The sequence below is a fragment of the Ictalurus furcatus genome, chromosome 22, assembly GCF_023375685.1.
Source record: "Ictalurus furcatus strain D&B chromosome 22, Billie_1.0, whole genome shotgun sequence".
Taxonomy (NCBI): Eukaryota; Metazoa; Chordata; class Actinopteri; order Siluriformes; family Ictaluridae; genus Ictalurus; species Ictalurus furcatus.
The window spans coordinates 6,857,589-6,878,204 of NC_071276.1; the positions used below are offsets into that span (position 1 = coordinate 6,857,589).

The 20,616-nt window shown below is 43.8% G+C and overlaps 1 protein-coding gene across 2 annotated transcripts in view; it reads left to right on the plus strand.

The window, feature by feature from the left end:
- Positions 1-1,467: 1,467 nt before the first annotated feature.
- The window catches only part of serinc5 (serine incorporator 5), a 29,772-nt gene continuing 10,623 nt past the window's right edge, over positions 1,468-20,616 (plus strand). Inside the window, exons 1-5 of one of the 2 annotated variants that reach the window (XM_053653829.1) lie at positions 1,468-1,798; positions 1,881-2,786; positions 15,801-15,968; positions 19,256-19,434; positions 20,157-20,239. In XM_053653829.1, the coding sequence (XP_053509804.1) occupies positions 2,760-2,786; positions 15,801-15,968; positions 19,256-19,434; positions 20,157-20,239 (457 nt within the window). In that variant the 5' untranslated portion in view covers positions 1,468-1,798; positions 1,881-2,759. Of the gene's footprint in view, positions 2,787-15,800; positions 15,969-19,255; positions 19,435-20,156; positions 20,240-20,616 lie in introns of both variants that reach the window. The other variant, XM_053653828.1, reaches the window with a different exon arrangement.

The window sequence follows — 20,616 nt, forward strand, 5'->3', positions numbered from 1 at the left end:
ACATTCACACACCCATTCACACACTCTGGACAATTTAGAGATGCCAACCAGCCTACAACGCATGCCTTTAGACTGGGGGAGGAAACCGGAGTACCCTGAGGAAACACAGGGCGCAGGCGGTAATGTCTAAAATCATTTTCTTTGATAACTACTAATGGATTTGTAGAGTGGAATGCAACAGTTCTCAGAAGGTAAAAATCTTCTCAAGCAGGACTAAAACTCAGTTCGCTTTTGTTTGTATAGCAATTGTAAAAATAGACATGGTCACTAAGCAGCTTCCTGATATAGTTTTGGTAAGGAAAGACTCCCTGAGACCACGTGAGAGGAAGATTCCTTGAGAGAGACCAGACTCAAAACTGAACACATCCTCTTCTGCGAGAGATAGGATAGTAGGATTATAAATCATTACTCTTCTACATGCTCTAAAGCAGTGGTCACCAAACCTGAACATCTATCTTCCTGAAGATTTTAGCTCCAACCATAATCGTGCCCACCTGACCATCTAATCATTGCCTTCTTGATCAACTAAAACAAGTGTGTTTAGATTTTGGTTGGAGATGAAACCTGCAGGAAGGTAGATCTCCAGGAACAGGATTGGTGACCACTGCTCTAAAGTATGTTGAAAGGGTGATCAGTATGAATATATTGAGTCCTGGACCGTCTGTGATCACATCAGCTTTTCTTAAGTAGAAGTGTACAGCATGATGGTCAAGTCAACACCTGTTTACACATGAATTAGGAGTCCAGTTCTGTTGAAGTTTCTTGTGTGGAAAATGAAAGAAAAACAGTTTCCTGAAACGTTTGTCACACTACCTGTCACTCATAAGAATTCACAGCTGCTAGTCATGTAAACATTTACACTCTGATTCATTACTTGGCAATGAAGCCCTGAGGGAGGAGCAGACACCACCTCACCTCATTTATTAGATAAGTGTTGAGCTTGACGCCATTTTTCAAGGACTTCCAAAAAAGTACACAAAGTGTGGCTGGCATCCAGTCATGCCAGCATATCTCTGCAAACTTTTTTTTGAAGGGCACTAGACTGAGAATGGGTTGGTCACAAATTTTCCAAAGAAACACAGGACGTGCCACCTTTAGGACTGAAATCCCATCTCTGCGCCCATGTTAATGTTGAACCTTTGTGTCTTCTGTCCTTTGCTCAGTTCAGTAATGGAGAAAAGCATTACACGATCAGATTAAAGCTACAGTATTGAACTTTTTTGGGTTAAAAATGAACAAAAATCAATTATTGAGCAAGTACATAAAAAATCAGAGTTCAAAACTATCTCCTTACTTTACCCCGTTTCGCAACACTAAGCTTATAATAACGATTTATAATTTGAGCTGTCGGGTCGGACTTTGGGGGAAACGTCGGTTTGACTTCATTCGTCTTTAAGTGGTTACGTCATGTCCGTAAACAGAAAGAAGACGATCCGGCTACTATATCGCGTTGTGGGTGCTGAGGATGGTGGAGTGTTTGTAGCTTGTTCTTAGAACAGTTGCTTAGAATTTAAACTTCTCATCTAGTTGGCTGTTTTAATCTGGATCCTTGTAAACACAATCATCGATCTGGTGAATCAGCTGTTGTCAACACCAAGAAGCCTCGATCTGCGTAGAGCCTGCAGTCAAAAAGAGAAAACGACAGAGCCCGAAATAAACTGAGAATAAATCTCGTCATGGCTGAAAGGATTGAAGGCTGATGCAGAGATGGCTTTTTTCTGATGAACAGATAAGACATTTCAGTGGCTCAGTAGGTAGCTAGCTACCAATCGTGCACTTGTTTTCTTGATTCAGTGAGGTATCGAGTTTCCTATGTTGTTTTTTTGTTTGTTTGTTTGTTGCTATGGTCAGTGTGTTAACTTGCACTTGTTTTCTGCTAGCTATGAGAAACCCGTATCCACCGCCACCTCCTTCATCAAGTATTGGAGCTAATATACAACCCATACATATACCTCAAACCATCAGATTCATCCGCGCAGAGCAGCAGTACCGAAGCACAACCCACATAAACAAAAGAACTCCTGTAGTAACCTGCAATTTTATGTTTTAAACAGAGATGGCGATCGAGAGGCAAAAGTTAAACACTGCAGCTTTAAGTACACTTTTATATTCCATATCTTGAAGATATTCAAGATATTCACAAATACATGGTGTTATAAATAAATGTGCAATTAATAACAGCAAAAATAAAAATAAAAATTTAAATTGAATTTACACACGGCCAAAGCTTAACACACCTCCATTTACAACATAGTTATCATAGAAGACCATACTGCACTGTCATACGGTAGATATAGTATTATAATTATTCCAGATTTTATACCATATTATTCCCTAGGTGTAATCTTAAACCATGTAAACGGGTTTTATTTCATATAGTACATAATTTAAAAGAAAAAAAAACGGCCAAACATTATATGCATAGCGTAAATTAGCATTTATGTAGGCCAATTTCCGCCTGAAATGGCTGAATCCTATTACCTAGTGTTGCGCCCTACATAGGGTGCAGAAAGCCCTTCTTTCATAGCACACATAGAGGGAGCCTATAGAGGGAGCACGCTGCGGTTTGGAAACGAGCCCGTGGTTCAAGACAGCTCACCGGTCGTTTATTGTGTGTTGGTGAAGAAGCGAGTGCGTTCAGCTGGGGGAGCTGGTGCTGTGCTGTGCTGTAGTATAGTGTGTGTAGTGTGCTGTGGACAACATCTGTCCGGGACTCCATCTGTAGACGTGAAAGTGGAATTTTCCGACGGGTTTTGAAGATGTGTACCCTTTGCTGTTTATCTCAGGTGAGTGTCACAGATGTTTAAAGGTGTTGTGTTTGGTTTATGAAAGGACGCGGTGAAGAGCTGGAGCTCCACGACACTCGCCTGCTTTACTCCACTGTCAGGGGATTATTTTATGTTATTTATATTTCTATATATATTTTTGGACGGTTTACAAACCTAATAAACTGCCTAGGTGTAGTTATTGTGGTTAAACCTCGAGGTTGTCAGTGTTGTAAACGACAGAAAGTTATCTTGTCCCACAAATCTTTTGTTCGTGTGTGAAAGGAAGATGGAGTTGTTTGGGGTTGTTAGCTAACAGGCTAACAGAAAGACAACAATGCCGTTTGTACTGTGGGTTAAAAAAAAGAAAAAAGAAAAGGAGAGGAAGAAAGAAGAAGTGACTACTTCTGTTTCGTTTCATTTTGGTTTGTTTCACCTTCATTGTGTGGAGATTTGGGTTTCTCTAAAGCTACAGTAACAGTCACAGCATCACCATTACACTATACTGTACTGTACTGTACTGTACTGTCCCGAAGACATTCTCATCTTTATCACTTTATTCTAAAGGAAATAAACACTTCACCATTCATTAAAACCTTCCATAATAATAATAATAATTATAATAATAATAATCCCCTGAAACCAGCACGTCACTGCCATTAGACACGACTATTAGATTCAGACCTAATTACTGTCCCTTCACTGTCTGTAGCTGAAGTCAGACATGATGTCTGTTTGAACTGACTTGATTGTCTTCTTCATGCTTTTCATTCACAGCAAGTGTGAGCTTATTGCTTTTTCCTGTCCGCCCGGTCGACGCACGAAAGGGTCCCGATCTGACCCGATTTAGTCACAGGAAGCACAATCAGGCAGGCACGATGCAGCTAATCTGTGGAAAAGGAGAACAAAAACGTTTGTCAACATGGTCTCTAAGACGTCCTCAGTGTGCTAATTTCTGCCTCGAGTGGCCCACATTTCCTTGTTGCCCCCTTTTGTGTGTTGCGTGGTCCGCGGGTGGTCTTTTCATTTCCTTGTTGGGTCCACGAGGCTGCTTGTTTGCATAAGATTAGCCGTGGAGAACAGCGGGCTGGCAGGCCTGGCTCATTAAAGCCTAAGCTTGTGAGGAGTCACTGGTCCACAGACGCCGGAGACACACCGCTCCTCGGATCACCCACATCTCTTTGTGCCCCGTTCACCTGATGTCTAATGAGGTGTCGCTTTCTTTTGTAGAATCAGGCAAAGCAGGAGTCTAGAGGTGTCTTTCAGATCCCGAGGAGCTTTTCAGGACTGTTCGAGTATGCGTACTGATTTGGTTGAATCAGACGAATGTCTGTGTTTGAAGCCACAATCCACAGGAACAAAAATAAAACCTCCCTCGTTACGTGTCCTCCGAGGTGAGTATATTTCCGTGTCTAGAGAGGAAGCACGTACGTATTGTCCATTTGAGGTTTTTATGTAGTAGTCTGACTGGGTTGTTGCTGAGATGTGCTTTGCTGGGGATGACTACTTCCTGATTCAGACTGGGTGATGTAACCCATGTGCAACAAAGAGATCTCGCTGGAAAGTGACATTGCAGTGCATTTATAAAGCGTAACAGTCTAATAATGATCGTTTCAGACGCGGATAACATGGAGTAGTAGAGGTTGACCGATCGATCAGTTTTGCAAAAATCCACACCGACGGGTTTCCCCGGTTTTATCCGTCGTGTGAGCGACTGAGAACGGTCCGCTGTCATCATTACACAGTACGAGAGGTTTCTACATGCAACATAATAACCATCACTGACTGATTTTGTCGTGTTATTTGAAGTGTTTTTATATATATTTGGTATCTCTTTTTATTTGTTATTTGGAGCGCTACTTTTTGGTTCAGTTTGGATGTATATATTAATATTTATTTATTTATACTTATATAATTTCATTTAAGAAAGTACAGTACATTTTCATGGTACAGTCAGTGCTGTTTATTTTTGTAATAAAGTTCAGCAGTGTTTTACTTTGAGCGTTATGTTTTCATTCAGTGTCCGTTTTTAAAAACCATCGGTTATTAGTATCGGTAAAACTCGGTATCGGTCGACCTCTACGGAGTACCGTACGAACGTAGCGGCATCTAACTAAAACTCCTCGCTTTGCAAGGGTAATAGTTTGGATGTGCGACGGACCCGATTGAACGGCTAGAACGCGTACCTTTTTACGACTTAACCATGAGTTCATGGCGATGAATAATGGTACGTCCACATCAACGCGGATAAATTGGAAAACCACGTTTCTCTGCGTGGTTTCTCTTCCGTCCACAACGAGACGGCGTCTCGTTGGTTTTTTTTTTTGTCCGGCGGAAACGGAGCTTTCCGAAAACGCTCTCCCAAGTGGAGCAATTTGAAAACTGCATTTTAAGCGTTGTAGCGTTGACTGAGAAAACGGAGACGTTCAAAAACAACGACGTATTATTAGTCATGTGGTGCAGTCATGTGACCCGTCCGACTCAAAACCGACAAGACAGTGGACGGTGTTGTACTGCGGTTGTTGTACTGCTATGGAGTTTGGTAGCTTTGTTAAAGATTAACGTCACTTTGTACAACCTTCAGGTTGCATTTTTAAATAAACGCCTGACTGAAATGACGCAGGCAAGAGCTTCTTACGTGTTCTACGCACGTGCAGGGTAAGCATGTAAGCGTTTTCAGCCGTCTCAGTGTGGACGAGCAATTTTTGGAAAACGTTTGAAAACGCCATCGTATGCAGTTTTCAGATCTATCCAGATTAATGTGGACGTAGACTAAAGGCTAGTTCACACTACGTGACGTTCAACGTCGGCAGATCGCTGTGCTGTTTAGACCGCACGACTCGCTGAGTCACGAAGGTGTCGTGGTGTTCACACTACGCGATTGCTCGGCGACAAGAGGGTCACGCACAACACGACCTGACAACAACTCTGTCACCCGACGACTCTGTCTGGTGTCCGAACTACGTTTTGTCACGAAAAAAAAACCACACGAGAAGTGACACGTGTGTATATATATATATATATATATATGGCGTGAAAACCAGGCGCGAAACAGGAGTTGTTTATTTGAAGATGGACGAAGGACAGAAACAAGCTGTGCGAGCTGTTTGCGTGATGATCTGTGCCGAAGAAACCCCAAAAAGGAAAAGACAAAAAAAATAAAAGAGAGGTTTCGCGGGTTTCCCTTCTTCACAGTGACCTCATGCCTTGCTCTCTCATTGGCTGTAGCTCGTCGCCGCAATCACTGAGAGTGACGACACTTTTCACACCACAGGATGCGACGCCTCTGCCACGTGTCTGCGAGCCTCTTTAAGTCATTGAGTAGTTCACACATAACGATTGACCGCCGACCGGCGAGCACTGATTACTCGCAGATTTGCCTCCAATCAAAGGCTTTTTATCGGCGAGCTCGGCGACTTCCAAATCGGGCTTAAAATCGTGTAGCGTGAACTAGGCTTAAGACTCATCCGTTCACTTCTCGCTGCCACTTTTGACTCGCACCATAGACTCTGAACAGATGATGCACGAGACTGGTTTTCTGTCTCGTTGAACTGCGGCCAGTCCCCACCCCCCCCCACCCAATGCACCGATCTCTTCTGCTCCAGTATTATTTTACCTGCTACAGACCACGCCCGACCAGCTGATCGCCCCGTTCTAGACTTTTAGCAGTGTCTATTACGATTAGCAGATCCTCCCTTCCGTCAGATAGTTTTGAAGATGTTTTATCAGAATGATTCTCAGTGTTGGTGAAACTCCATGAAATCTGCCTCAGCACTTTAGTATAAGTTGGCAGGATTGGTGACCATATTACATTTCATTATGACATACTTATCATGTATTTTGTAGTGTATTGTATGACCGATTGTCACCGGTGTGTGTAACGTATCTTTTTATATGGATGGGATTTTGGCTACATGACTCGTATTCTTACAGTTGTAGTAGTAGTAGTAGCACCTCTGCAGCAACGGTGTGATAAAAGAATTGTGGGAAACCTGTTGTCAGCTTGCTGTGGATTTCACACACTCACACCCATCATCTCTGTGAGAGGACACAGACCGAACTCTGTTGCTTAAGGAGAATCGTTTACTCTTGTGTTTTTTTTTGTTTTTTTTTTTATAACTGTCTTTCCTCCATTATGCATTATGCTCTCCATTTGCAACTGGAAAAAAGCCATTTCCTTCATCAGACAAACGATTGCAGACCAAACTCCATCCATCCATCCATCAACGTCTTTAACCCATTGATCTGGGTCTGAAGTTGGTTGTTTGAGTGTTTGGTGTAACTATGGTTTCTGAAACAGAGAAAAGTGTGTGTGTGTAAACAGTGAAGTAATATGTTTTGGCCCGAGCTGTGGCCTTTCCCAGATAGCACGTCAGCGAAGTCGTTTCAACGCTATTGCAAAATGTTTCCACATTTTGGCAGAGAGACTAGTGTATTTGGGGACAGTTACTAATGAAGAAGATTTCGTTTCCGTGTGGTTTGTCTTTGGGCCGTTCTTTCCAAGGGTTTGTTTAACGAGTGGCATCCTGTCTTGAATGGCAAGTAAGTGACTGTCGTGAGTCATTTGGAAGGGTTTTGTCACTATTGTTATTTCCAGGCGTGAGATGATACAGGCTTCCCGAGACGACGTTGACGTAAATAAAATATTCAACTTAAGTCCAGTCATGTTGGCATGACAACAAATCAAACTACTGCGTTATCCACGCAGGATATTGTAAGAATTAGATCAGGATTTCTAATCCATCCTTCCATCTTCTATACCGCTTATTAGGGATGCACCGGATGTTCGGCAGCCGAAATTATTCCGCCGAAAATAGCAAAAAAAAAAAGCACTTTCGGTGTTTAAATTCGACCGAACAATGGCGTGTTTGATGACGCGACCAAATAGCCTAGCAACCTGAGTGAGATGCGCGAATGTCGCGACCTCCGCTTCCGGCAGCGCGCTCGGAGAGACGAGGGGGGGCACGCGTGCACGAGCTACGTGCACGAGCGCATGCTCCTCGGATGTCGACAACCACGTGCGTTTGTTTTCGTTCTGTTCCGGAGTATTCTGTCATATCGCGAGACGTAAGGGAGTAGAGTACGGAAGCAGGTAAAGACGTATTTATTTAAGGGCAGGCAGACAAATCCAAATCGTAATCCAAAAAACCTAGTCAAGACAGGCAAAGGGTTATCGGGCGATCGGCAAACAGGCATAAACGGAGGAAAACCAGGAATCAAAGTCGCGGGCACAGAAAACAGGGTCAAAACACAAAACAAGAACGATGAACTAGTACTATGAACTGGGAGCTGAAAAACCAGCGGGGACTAAATGAACGAATCTATAGTTTAAACTAACTAAATCTATCAAGGAACATAACGTTAACAACGTATCTAACTCTACTATATCTACTGTAATACTCCGCGAGGTGTACAGGGACACCTCCAGGGTCGGGGTTCGATTCCCACCGTGGCCCTGTGTGTGTGGAGTTTGCGTGTTCTCCCCGTGCTGCGGGGGTTTCCTCCGGGTACTCCGGTTTCCTCCCCCAGTCCAAAGACATGCATGGTAGGCTGATTGGCGTGTCTAAAGTGTCCGTAGTGTATGAGTGGATGTGTGAGTGTGTATGTGATTGTGCACTGCGATGGACTGGCACCCTGTCCAGGGCGTACCCCGCCTTGTGCCCGATGCTCCCTGGGATAGGCTCCAGGTTTCCCCACGACCCTGAAAAGGATAAGCGGTAGGGATGCACTGAAATGAAAATTCTTGGCCGAAACCGAATATAATGAAAAAATTGGCCGAATACTTAACACGTTTTTCCGCGTTTTTCCCCCATTTTTTTCACCATCGTGTTAATTAAATAGTTCAAATGTGCTTTTTACTATTTTGTCTTGCTTTTCAAAGAAAAAAATCAATTACAAAAACTACAATTTCAAAATATTTATTTATCGCTGAACATTTTTTTTTATTCCAGCAGGCATAGGCTACCAACAAGGCACAATATAACTTTAAATAAATAAATGAGTAAAATAAAAATATTTTGATGCGGTCATCTTTGAGCCCCCCCTTGACTAGCCGATGTTAGGCCTATAACTGACTGCTGAAAGAATGGAACACTCTGTAGCCTACAACAAAAAGTGCATTGACGAGTGCAAAAAATGGTTCAATTGGGTTCTATACGGCTGATTATATTGGGGATATATACCGCTCGCGTCCCTGTACACCTCGCGGAGTATTAGAGTAGATATAGTATAGTTAGATACGTTGTTAATGTTATGTTCCCTTAAATAAATACGTCTTTACGCCCTTACGTCTCGCGACCTGACAGAATACTCCAGAACAGAAACGATTAAACGCACGTGTCCACAGTAAACAATGTCACGGTTGTCAACATCCGAGGAGCATGCGCTCGTGCACGTAGCTCGTGCATGCGTGCCCCCCCTCGTCTCTCCGAGCGCGCTGCTGGAACTGGAGGTCGTGAGATTCGTGCATCTCACTCAGGTTGCTAGGCTATTTGGCACGTCATCAAACACGCCATTGTCCGGTCGAATTTATTCAGCCTTTTCACTTAACACTGAAAGTGCTTTTTTTGCTATTTTCGGCTTATAATAATTACAATGATAATTTCAGTTGCCGAACATTCGGTGCATCCCTAATTCCTACCGGTCAGTGGTAAGGCTGCATCGATCTTTCGCCCTGCACATCCATCCATCCATCCATCTTCTACCGCTTACTCCTTTTCAGGGTCACGGGGAAACCTGGAGCCTATCCCAGGGAGCATGGGGCACGAGGCGGGGTACACCCTGGACAGGGTGCCAATCCATCACAGGGCACAATCACATACACACTCACACACTCATTCATACACTACGGACACTTTAGACACACCAATCAGCCTACCATGCATGTCTTTGGACTGGGGGAGGAAACCGGAGTACCCGGAGGAAACCCCCGCAGCACGGGGAGAACATGCAAACTCCGCACACACATGGCCCCGGCAGGACTAGAACCCTGGATGTGAGGCGAACGTGCTAAGCACTAAGCCACCGTGCGCCCTTTCACTCTGCACAATAAAGGGCAAATCACCTGCGCGTCAACATGGACTTCAGGGTGAAACTTTTCCACGAGCTTGTTGTCCAGCAAAGCTGAACAGACTCGCGCAGCCCAGACAGGGATGCCAAATCGTCATGGAAATTAAACAACACTCGCAGACTTGTCCTCTGAAGGTAAAAAAAAAAAAGGTTTATTACAGAAAGATGGTTAATACAGGATAGAATAATGAGAGCGCTCTGAAGTGGTTGTGCTGAACCACTACTATAAATATGAAACGCAGAGCATGACACACTTCTGTGTACTGATAGGAAGCGGTTTGAGGCAGTTCAAACAGGCTTTGTTTCAGGGTCTTAGAAGATGTGCAGACGAACCTTGAACAGAAGAACATGTTTGTGTCTCTGTATAGCAGATAAACATTCTGTACCGATCTAAGTGACATGACATGGCCTTCTTAGAGAATGAAACAGAACAAGAACAAAAGTATGAATAAGTAAAAATGAATAACTTCCCTCACAGGTATAAGAGGAATAATTGACTCCGGTCTGCTTCACTTGGCGTCGTGGCCGGATTACCACCTCGGGTGTGCGTTATTTTCTTATAATTCCACAACCCGTCGTCAGTCATTCCTTACATGCTTGGCCTCCTTAGTTAGGTTTGTGAGTGACTAAAACATGGGACTGGGCAGAACACTGGAGGCTTTACTTGCCTGCACAATGAGATTATGATTTTTCCATCCATGATATGGTTCCTATCAACCCTGTAGGCATCGTACCAGTAGCAGCTTCTCTCGGTGCAAAAGTGTCAACCAGAGCAAAGCATCTGCATCTGCCATCTCGGCGTAAAGACGAGCAGCTGATGAGCTGCCAGGAAGCATCCAGAGGAAATCGTCTTTGCGGCGAAGGCTTGTGCTGCCATCTCATTAGCTTTATCACTACTGCAAAGATGAGTGGTTTCTCATCTCTGTGGCTTTTTTTTTTTTTTGTGGTGTTGTTTGAACATTTGAAAATGACCACAGCTGGGTCGTTTCGGAAAAGAGCAACAAATACGGCTCGCTTACCAAACACCAAGCGTAAACCATCAAAGCAGAACGATCAGATCAGAGTAGAACATGTAGCAGATTTAAGCTTTTAAGCGGAATCATGGTTTCAGTGTGGAAATTACTGGAATACAGTCAAGTGGGGTTTTTTTTTTGTTTTGTTTTTTTTTTTTTTTCCTTTCCTTCAAGCTGAAACTTTTTGTAAAGAATTTTTGTTCTGTCTGTGAATTTCCCAACAGAACAACCAAACAATATAAAGCCTTGAGGACTTGAAGTTCTCAGGCTTTATTGTGTAGAAGTCAGCATGCAGGTTTATCGGTCCTATCACCTTTAACCCAGACCTCTTTGGACAGCTGGAAAGCACAAAAGGGCAACTTAGGAGGGTTTGGGAAAGGGCTTTGTAAGGGTTTTATTACTGTCTCTCAGTCAGAGGTAGCGGGGGATGGGCGCTCTCAAGGACGAATGAGTCTCTTCTAAGCATGGACTCGAGGCATGGAGCCGAGGCTTCTGAGGGTACACTGACACGACAACGATTTCCTGTGCATTTTTTGAAAAGTTTTGCGTACAGACGACAACGTCGTCATAACGATCCCCGTTTACACGGGTCCGCTTAAAGACGCTGTATTGTGCACGCCAGGCCAGTAGCCGGCGATGTCGCTTTGTAAAGAAACGCTACGTGCCCGTACACACAAGCATTCACGCCAACGTGTCCGCCACGTTGATCCGAGCAAGACTGCACTATAAACAAATATACATGTAAACGGAGGAGCTGCGGGTTTAAACGATTTCAATAGTTTATGATGTACGTGGAGTACAAACAAAAGTTCTGTCTCCAGTTAAATGGAATCTCAATCGTTAGACTATTCATCGTCATGAGGAACCGTGAAAACTCGCGCTCGTCAAGCGTAGATTTGGTTTATTTAATAAACGCCGAGACGTCCCTAATGTAACTTGCATGAAATGTGCATAAAGGTTTTTTTCATTGTGGAAATGGATTCAACCCCATCTTTTAGCTTTTCTTGTGCTCCAGGTCAGAATTCTGTTAACAAAGCTCGTTCATTTTTAAATACTGGGGGGGGGAAATCGAAGTCGTGTGTGTTTAAGTACTAAAAATAAACCATCGTTGTATCAAAATGGAACAAAATCGGCAAATACAAATCAAACAGTGAGACGCTGGCAGTCAGTCTGTGTTCTCTAGTTTATTAGCAATAAAAGGATACAGATATCCTTCAAAACAGACAATTACACAGATCATTTTAAGGTTTTGAATACCCTTCGTCAGCGTTGATGCGGGTTAGTAGTGATGCGTATGTAATAAACGCGTCTCCGCTGGTCGTAGCAGCGATGCAGTAAATCTACAATTTGCTGGAGAAGCGTCAAGAAACTCAAAATCCCGAGCCGCACAAACCCAGTCCTGTAGTCCTCCATTGTCCTGAAGTACTCGCGCGCACGCCCATAGACTGAACACGTAATGCGCGTGCGCACGACGTCATCGTTTTCACAGGTTCTCGTTTTCCTACGTTCACACGGAGACGTGCGCTCTGAAACCCGTTTTCAAACGTTTGCGCTTTCAGGCCCCCGAAACGCCGCCGTCGTGTAAACGGACAGCCAGACCGCACAAAAAGTTTTCCGTTTTCAGGTGAAAACGTTGTCGTGGAAACGGCCGCTCAGTCCGGCTTCTCGGACCGGCCACCTGTCGCCGTTGGAAGAGGGAGTCACGATCGTTTTCTAATGCTATCTGGGTCTCATTACTGTGGAATTTCTTTTGTCCTTTGGGACCCCCACTACGTTCCTGTGTCACATGGTTTAGATCTTTTCCACACAAATAAGTCTGCATTGTTCCTGCAGTAAAGACCTCCCAAGTCACCGAACAAACACCTCCCTAGCAATTCTGAGCACAAGCTCTTGTTGTAATTTAGTTTTGCTTGCGTTTCAGACAGTGTAGGGCTGTAGGAAGACGAGTCAGTGTCCGGGCTTTAACAGATTTCTGTTTGGATCGTGTTCCGCCGCGCTCGTCAGCACGTTGCATAAAGGCCTTTTCTATATAACTAAACATGCGTGTAAATATTTCTTTCACTTCACATGGGTCTTCACCCACGGAAGCAGTGTTGGGGCGGCCGTACACGGTGCGAGTTCCGACAGTCTTGAGGTCACGAGTCATGAGGTTCATGCGGTCGGCTGAATTTTCGAGCCGTTTATCAATAGAGCGCTGCAGGGACGGCGTATTTCCGTAGGCCAACCGTGAAGTCAGCATCGCCCGGGTTCCCTCGACAAAAATCCGATAGGATTTGTCCATCGGCTTTTCGATATAAACGTCGTGTCCAACAAACGTTTGATTCATCAAGATCATCTTCACAATTGAAGACAGCCTTTTGAATTTTGAAGCCTAAATGCAATCGTAAAAGGCTAACGTCAGGCTATAAACGAACGACACCGCGGTCGCATGACTTCAACTCTTTCAGTCTTTAATTTTTTATTTTTTTTAAAATCACTACAATTGGAAAATGGTGTAAATCGATCAATCTTCACGTTGGAATAGTTTGCAAGAGCGTGTTGTAAACTCAACGAGGCTGTAGTAGATGAGTTTTCCTGTTCGGAGTGATGATGTTTAATGTCCCATCTGCGCCGTTCTTCTCCGATGGGTTTCCTCATCTCCTGATTGGCAACTAACTTCCAACCATGGCGACCGACTCGGCTCATTCGACCTCACACACCAACACGCGTTCAGGAATCTTTCCCCGACACGTTTAGAAATGTTTGTAAGGTTATAGACTGCTCGTGCGCAGCTCCGCCCCACTTGTAACACCTCTCACGTGAACGCGGTCGGGAACTCGCACGACAGGTAAAAATGGCACCGTGTACGCCCGCACTTGGGTATCTGTCAGAAAATGCATCGATATCAACAGTGTGAATCCCCCCCGTTTTCAGAAAATAACATGTCCATCTGTTAAATCAGTGAGGATTCGATGTGAGTCGGTTCAACGGCAGTGTGATTCGATTCAGGACTCATACAGTATGATTCAGTTGAGCTTCCTTTTTTCCACCATAGGAAAGTGCTCAGGGGAGAGGTGTTTACACTTTGCTGTTACTCCATAACATGACAAGCTGCCATTTTTTTGTCTTATCTTCGGGTAGGGAGGGGAAAAAAGAAGCTGGTGAAGGAACCGCGGCTTACAGCTGTAATCTACATGATAACAGGAACTTACTCTCCTGAGTGTGTTTTTATTTTGCATGTAGCAGCGCTTTTCTCAAGATTTCCTGCTGAGCTTTTATTGAAACTGAGGTATTTATAAACTTTTGACTTGATGGTATGTTCCTCTGTCAATCACTGTGATGCTAGCCAATCATGGGCCTCCGTGAAGAGGGTGTTCAAAGCCCAAAGTACGCTTCACTTCTTACACGTACGCTTAGGCGTAAATGTCGTCATCAGCGGAGTACAGTACGTGCGCCACCAGGTTTTTCTAACCGGTCGCACATGCGCATCAAATCCTTCTGCACCATTTAGTTGTTCCACAAGGTGGCAACAGTGCCCCAGCGCCGTTCATTCTCAACGTAGTCGAAGAAAAAAACGGCACAAGTGAATTCCTCGCTCTTTTCTGGTCGAGTGCTCGCACAGACCGTCTTCTCATTTCTTTTTCCTGTAGTAACAAGAAGTGAAACAGCAGGTCTTTCTCCTCCATCGTTCTTCGTGGTGTCGTGATTCTTCTTCGTTGTCGTCCGTCACACCCGAAGACCTGCTTCGCTGCTCTGTACTGACTCTCGTAGGCCAGGAGGGGCAGTGCACGTTGTCGTAACGCGCATGAGTCGACCGCCATGCGTACGTGTCAAACAGAGTATACTTTAAAAGGCAATGCGTCCGCGTAAAAAGACGAAGTATACCAGAGGCTTTACGCTGCCCTGTGACGCGGCATGAACAATCTCTCTAACCGGATATGACGTGTTGAATAATCGGGAGGGACGTAATTATGCATCCCACAAACAGTTGATTTCTTCTTGTAAGTTTATACATAAAAACATAAAAATATTAACATGAAGCATTATTTTATGCATTTCCATCACTTTCACTGCAGTGTTTTGTGTTTTAAACTGAAATGTATTTTTTTTTTTTTTTTAAGAAAACAACACTTTCCAGCCGTTTATTCCAATTGAATCTCATTCAAACCTTACGGCAGGAATCATTTTTAAGCATTTTTTTTAAGACGAGGAGATTTTTGTTTATTTCAAGGATTATCTTAACGACGCGTCTACACAGCGTTACAGATGAAAGCAAAAAAGCATTTATCGAATGCTAGCCAATTAGCTAAATTTAGCTGTGCCGATTAATATTGCCAGTGATTATGTTTTTATTGAGACGGTCATGCCATTAGTTAGCTGTGGAGTCGTATCTAGTCTTCTATCAGCTCCTCAGCAGCTCATGCGCCCCACCCTGTCTGCAGACAGGAGATAAACCGATAAATACATTCCCAGACTGTGTACACTGATCATACATGCAATCTTGGTGTGTGTGTGTGTGTGTGTGTGTAACGGTGATGCTACAGGGCTTCATGTTGTGAGTGAAACTCTCTGTGCTGATTATCCCAGGTTCATAGTAACAGCCTTGTCCTTGTGTAGCTCAGCTGGCCAATAGCAGCTCACTATTTCTGCTGCTAGGAGGGAAAACAACCAATGAGGTGCTCTCGTGTGTGTGTATGTGTGTGTGTGTTTTCTCAGCATATGATACCCCTGCTGAATTTAGTCACTAGTTTAGCTGACGATAGAAAAGTGGTAGTCTGTCATTTGTGAGCAAAATATCTCCGGAGACGTCGACTGTCCAGATTAGTCGTCGTTAAACTCCTAAGCAGATCTAACCGCTATGAAAATGAAACCTTAACGTCTAAATCGTAAAGAGTGCCAGTAAAACAAAACGACCATTATTCCCCGGTTCAAAAAGCTGACCATGTCGACTCGTCTCGTGTCTTTCTTCCCATAGCTGGCGTGCTGCTGCGGCGCGGCGCCCTGCTCGCTGTGCTGCAACTGCTGTCCCAAGATCAAGCAATCCACAGGGACACGCTTCATGTACGCTCTCTACTTCATGCTGGTCACCATCACCTGCGTGATCATGATGTCGCCCACCGTGGAGATGCAAATGCGTGATAACGTAAGTTCTTCAGGCCTTTTGGATATTTTACTGCTGTCTCACCCGTCACACTCTCTCCACATGTTGTAGCCTCATCCATGACTAGACGTCAGAAGTTTTCAAAATGTCATAAGCTTTCCAAGAGCCAGCCTTTCGTCCCTGATCTGGGTCTCCACGAATATAATACACAGACGTGAAAATCGCGCCTGTCCGCGTGCGCTCCCGTCATCCCGCCATCCTAATTCGTTAGCTGCTTCGTTAACCTGCTATTCGATACGCTTACATTAGCCACAAAAGGACACTGCTGGGTTTTCAAATTACGTTTGTCTTCTCAGCTATTTATACACCAGTAGACAAACCTATTAAAACATACCAGAACAACCAGAATGTTGTTCCTAATTAAAATAAGCCAAGTACACTAAGATCAGTGCACAGGTTTTATTTCGGTCCTCCTGACTGGACGCGGTCGTGAGGATCACCCGGATACCTTATTGTCAAGATCTTCAACAAAGTCATGAAGTAATGGTCTGGTAAATGGTCTGCACTCCAATATTTTTGATCACTTGAAAAAAATGGGTGGGTTCCAACAAAAGGTAAGTGGTAAGTGGTCTGCACTTATATAGCGCTTTTATCCAAAGCGCTTTACACTGTGTCTCATTCACCCGTTCACACACACTCACACACCAGTGGTAGCAGAGCTGCCACGCAAGGCGCTAACTTGCCATCGGGAGCAGTTTGGGGTTCAGTGTCTTGCCCAAGGACACTTCGGCATGCGGAGTCACGTGGGCCGGGAATCGAACCTCCGACCCTACGGTTAGTGGATTAGCTCTACCACCTGAGCCACAGCCGCTCCAAAGTGACTGTATGATGTAATATTTGATACTGTTCTCATATGTCCATCATCTTCTCACCTCACGTGCACTTTGGAGCGAATCGTTTGTGGCAATGGTCAGCAGCAGCTCCGCCGGTTACCATGACTGCATCCGAAACCGCATACCTACCTACCATATAGTATGCGAAATACATGTATTTCTCTCGGACGCTCGTTTTAAGCTTTCAGTGCTATTACCGCTGAGTGTGTAAAAGCCGCGCCCCTGAAATTTATACGCCAATAGATTAACCGTGCTTTCAGGAAGCGCGGCTGCTTACCCGCAGTATTTATTCAAGCGGTTCAAGCAGGTGAGTTTAAAATGATGGTAGCGGTTGCATTATGAATGTTGTTGCGTAGTTTAATTGGAGAGTGTTATCGCAAGAAAACATCCTCATCTTTGCGTACTTAATGGTTAGCATACGCACGTTTAATGCTAATACGGTCAGGAGTCCTTATTAACCATTTAATGCTTTAACTATTATTGGGGTAAAATAAATGGGAGGACATGATGGGGTGTACAAATTTTACACAACAGAGGCTTTTTGATGACCTCTATATATATCTGAAATGTATGTGTTAGAAAATAATAGATGTGTGAAAGAACAGAAAGGAAAAACATTTCTAGTCTTGTCTGGATAAGTCTAGTAGCTTTAATAATGAAACACTTGAAGTATACAGAATGGTGTTTTTAAACATACATTTTCTATTGATATTTAACTTTATTAATAGAACAGCGTGTTGTTTAATTAACATGTTTTTGTGTTTTGCTTCAGTACTGTGGAATTTTACTGGTATTGGTACCGTGACAACCCTAATATCTCATACTTACGGAGCCAGTTGAAAGCGTTTGACTTGGTTGTGTTTCTCCCCCACACACTCATTCCATCCTTTTCATATCCCTTTGCAAAAGGAAAGATTACGGCCCTTCTTCAGAAATACCCCCTTTCAACCACAACAAGATACCAAACCCTGTTGCTATGACCTTTTTAAGACACTCAGTCATGAGGAAGACTAGCTTCAGACACGTGAAGTCTTTATCTACATTCAGCCAGCACTCCACTCCAAACCACAGCAGTGCACAGAACTGTACAGCACTGCGGGAGACTAAAGGGCACGGTGAACTCGCCGAGCCGTCAACAAAACCCCCCGAGCATGAATCTTTAGACGTCACAAAGTACACAGAACAGACCGGTTATTATTTTCTTCTCTCCGCAGTGAAATTGGGATGAATCCCTGCCAGCCGTAGAGATGGTCAAGCAGGAATGTTGTAGCGCTGTGTAATGTGGAATCAGCCTTTATGTTCTGGCCAAGCCTTTCTTTTTGTCCTTCCACTCGCCCTTTGCCTGGCCGCTGTGTAAATGCCAAGCAAAGAATAAAAAGCCTAAAAGAAAAAAAGTCAAGCTCGGCCAAAGGCTGGCTTTTATAAAAAAAAAAAAAAAAAAAAAACCATTAAATGAGCTTGGAGTACCTCGAAGTGATGAAAGAAGGAGGAATAGATCTTCCGAATGTGTTTTCACAGAGCAAAACACAATAAAAACATCATCTAAATGCTTGACGGAATCTTGGGGTTATACACTGCCGACGTTGTAAGGAAGGTTTGATTTCACAGACCCCTAAGTAAGAAGCGAAAATACACGTAGGGCTGAGCTCAGATTATCATTTATCGAGACACAAACCTTCATGGTTGTACTTGTTCTCTCCAAAGGCCTGACACGACAAAGAGGTCGCCTGTATGGTGTTATTTCTAACTTTTTCATTTACCGTGATCCTCTGTGTTAATGGATGCGTCTGATCGAAGGGAAGATCATGGTTTATTCATTCGCATTCATTATTCATTCTCATTCATTCTCTGCAAGAGAATTATCCATCCCATCCGGTTGCTCTGTGCGGGACAATTGCTTTGAGAGGTAGACAAGCTTTTCATCCCCATGCAATTCGTATTATTATCTCCTATTATAGTATATATTATAATATATAATTATTCTGTTGTTGTTGAACTAATCTTTATACATGTGCTCCACATTAGAGTCCCGGGATTGTTAGCATTTTGGCACAGACGTGAGTTCTCGGTATTTCCTCTGTGCAGTGTTATGGCCGTTGACCCAGCGCTGTGTTTATTCAATATCAATATCCTCTTATTTCTTTTCAGATTGAAACAGGATTTTGTGACCTCTGACATATGGTATCATAATAGTTTCTTTTGTATTGCAATTAAAATTCTATCATGTAGTTTATGCTGTAGTTTAGTTTTATGGCTATTTGAACTGATTGCCTTGATGTTTATAGAATCACATTCCGTATGAATGAGAGATTTCAAAGAACCCATTATATGCTCCCGTAACGTGTGATTGGCTTCTCCATACAGAGTCGTGTTTATGTCCTACTGTGTATTTTTGTTTTTCCGTACAAGCGGTAATTCTGTATCCTCTCGTTTCAGATTCCATATTACTCTGAGATTTGTAAAAAGCTGAACGCTGGAGAGAACTGCAGCGCTCTGGTCGGCTACTCGGCCGTCTACAAAGTCTGTTTTGGCATGGCGTGCTTCTTCTTCTTCTTCTCCATACTCACCATTCGAATTCAGAGCAGCACGGGATGCCGGGCGGCCGTACACAACGGGTAAGCACTCCACTCCTGTTTTCTCTACAAGCTCGCCTTGTTTCTAAACCCTTGGCCCCCCTGCAGCCATCCCAGATTCGCAGGAGGTCCACAAGGCCATGTATCATTTGGCTGGCTTTTTTCATTCACTCCCCATGGGCTCTGTTCTGTTCCGTGCTCCTCCTTAAACACCATTACCCGCCCACTCCAACTGCGCTGTGGTATTAATTAAAAAGCCCCGTCCGGAGGAGATTTCATCAGGAGGCGAGCTTTATTCTCCTCAAACGCAATGGTTTCTGTCCCGCCAAGAGCTCTTCACTTTGCAATAATCAGATCTTTGTGTTGTATGCAAATGGTGTGAAGGAGAAGAGGAAATGGCCGGAGTGCAAAGGAGTGTGCAGGGAAGCACAGTGTAATTGCCAGCTGTCTTAAAACACGAATCCAGAATAGAAACCTGCCTTCCTAAACTTTTTACTAAAATACATGCCAAAGTAAACAAGTAAGGTGAACTTTTACAAACAGAGATTGCAAGCAGAAACTGTTCTGAGACTAGTGTTCTCGCTTTGTGTCTGACAGGAAAGTAAAGCCAGGCAGCTGGATTTTAAAATATGTTGGTCTAAATGTTTTTGGTTTTTTTTTTTACGTCCCTAATCTGCTTAAAATCAGATCAAAGCAATGACCACTAGCATTGGGTACCCCGGTGTCTGGCGGGATTTGATCATATTTTCTTTATGTCCATCCAGATTCTGGTTCTTGAAGTTTTTGGCTTTGCTAGCCTGCTGTGCAGGAGGCTTCTTCCTACCGAATGAAGACAAGTTTCTCGAAGGTATAGTATAGCCCGCTTTTTTTTTTGTCTTTGTTTTGTTTTGTTTGTTCTCTTCCACTGTTGTTCACTCCCTGTTGCTCGTAGCTGCTGGGTACCACATGTATCAGCTTTGAACCTGGCGAGTAGTGAAGTGATCATTCATCCCGAACTGAGATCTTGAGTCTGACGAGTTCAGAAAGGCCTTTGTAGTGCGCATGAAACCATTTGATTCAAACATCTGTGCTCCCGACTGTCCATAACGGCTCCACCCTGAGACAGCTCATATTTCTGAATGTAAGATATTTTCTTCATGTTTGCAGTGTATGATTTGAACTGGGTGTTTACTATGGTATTTCATTAACCGCAGCTCTGTTGAGTTCTCGATTTCTGATTGGTCA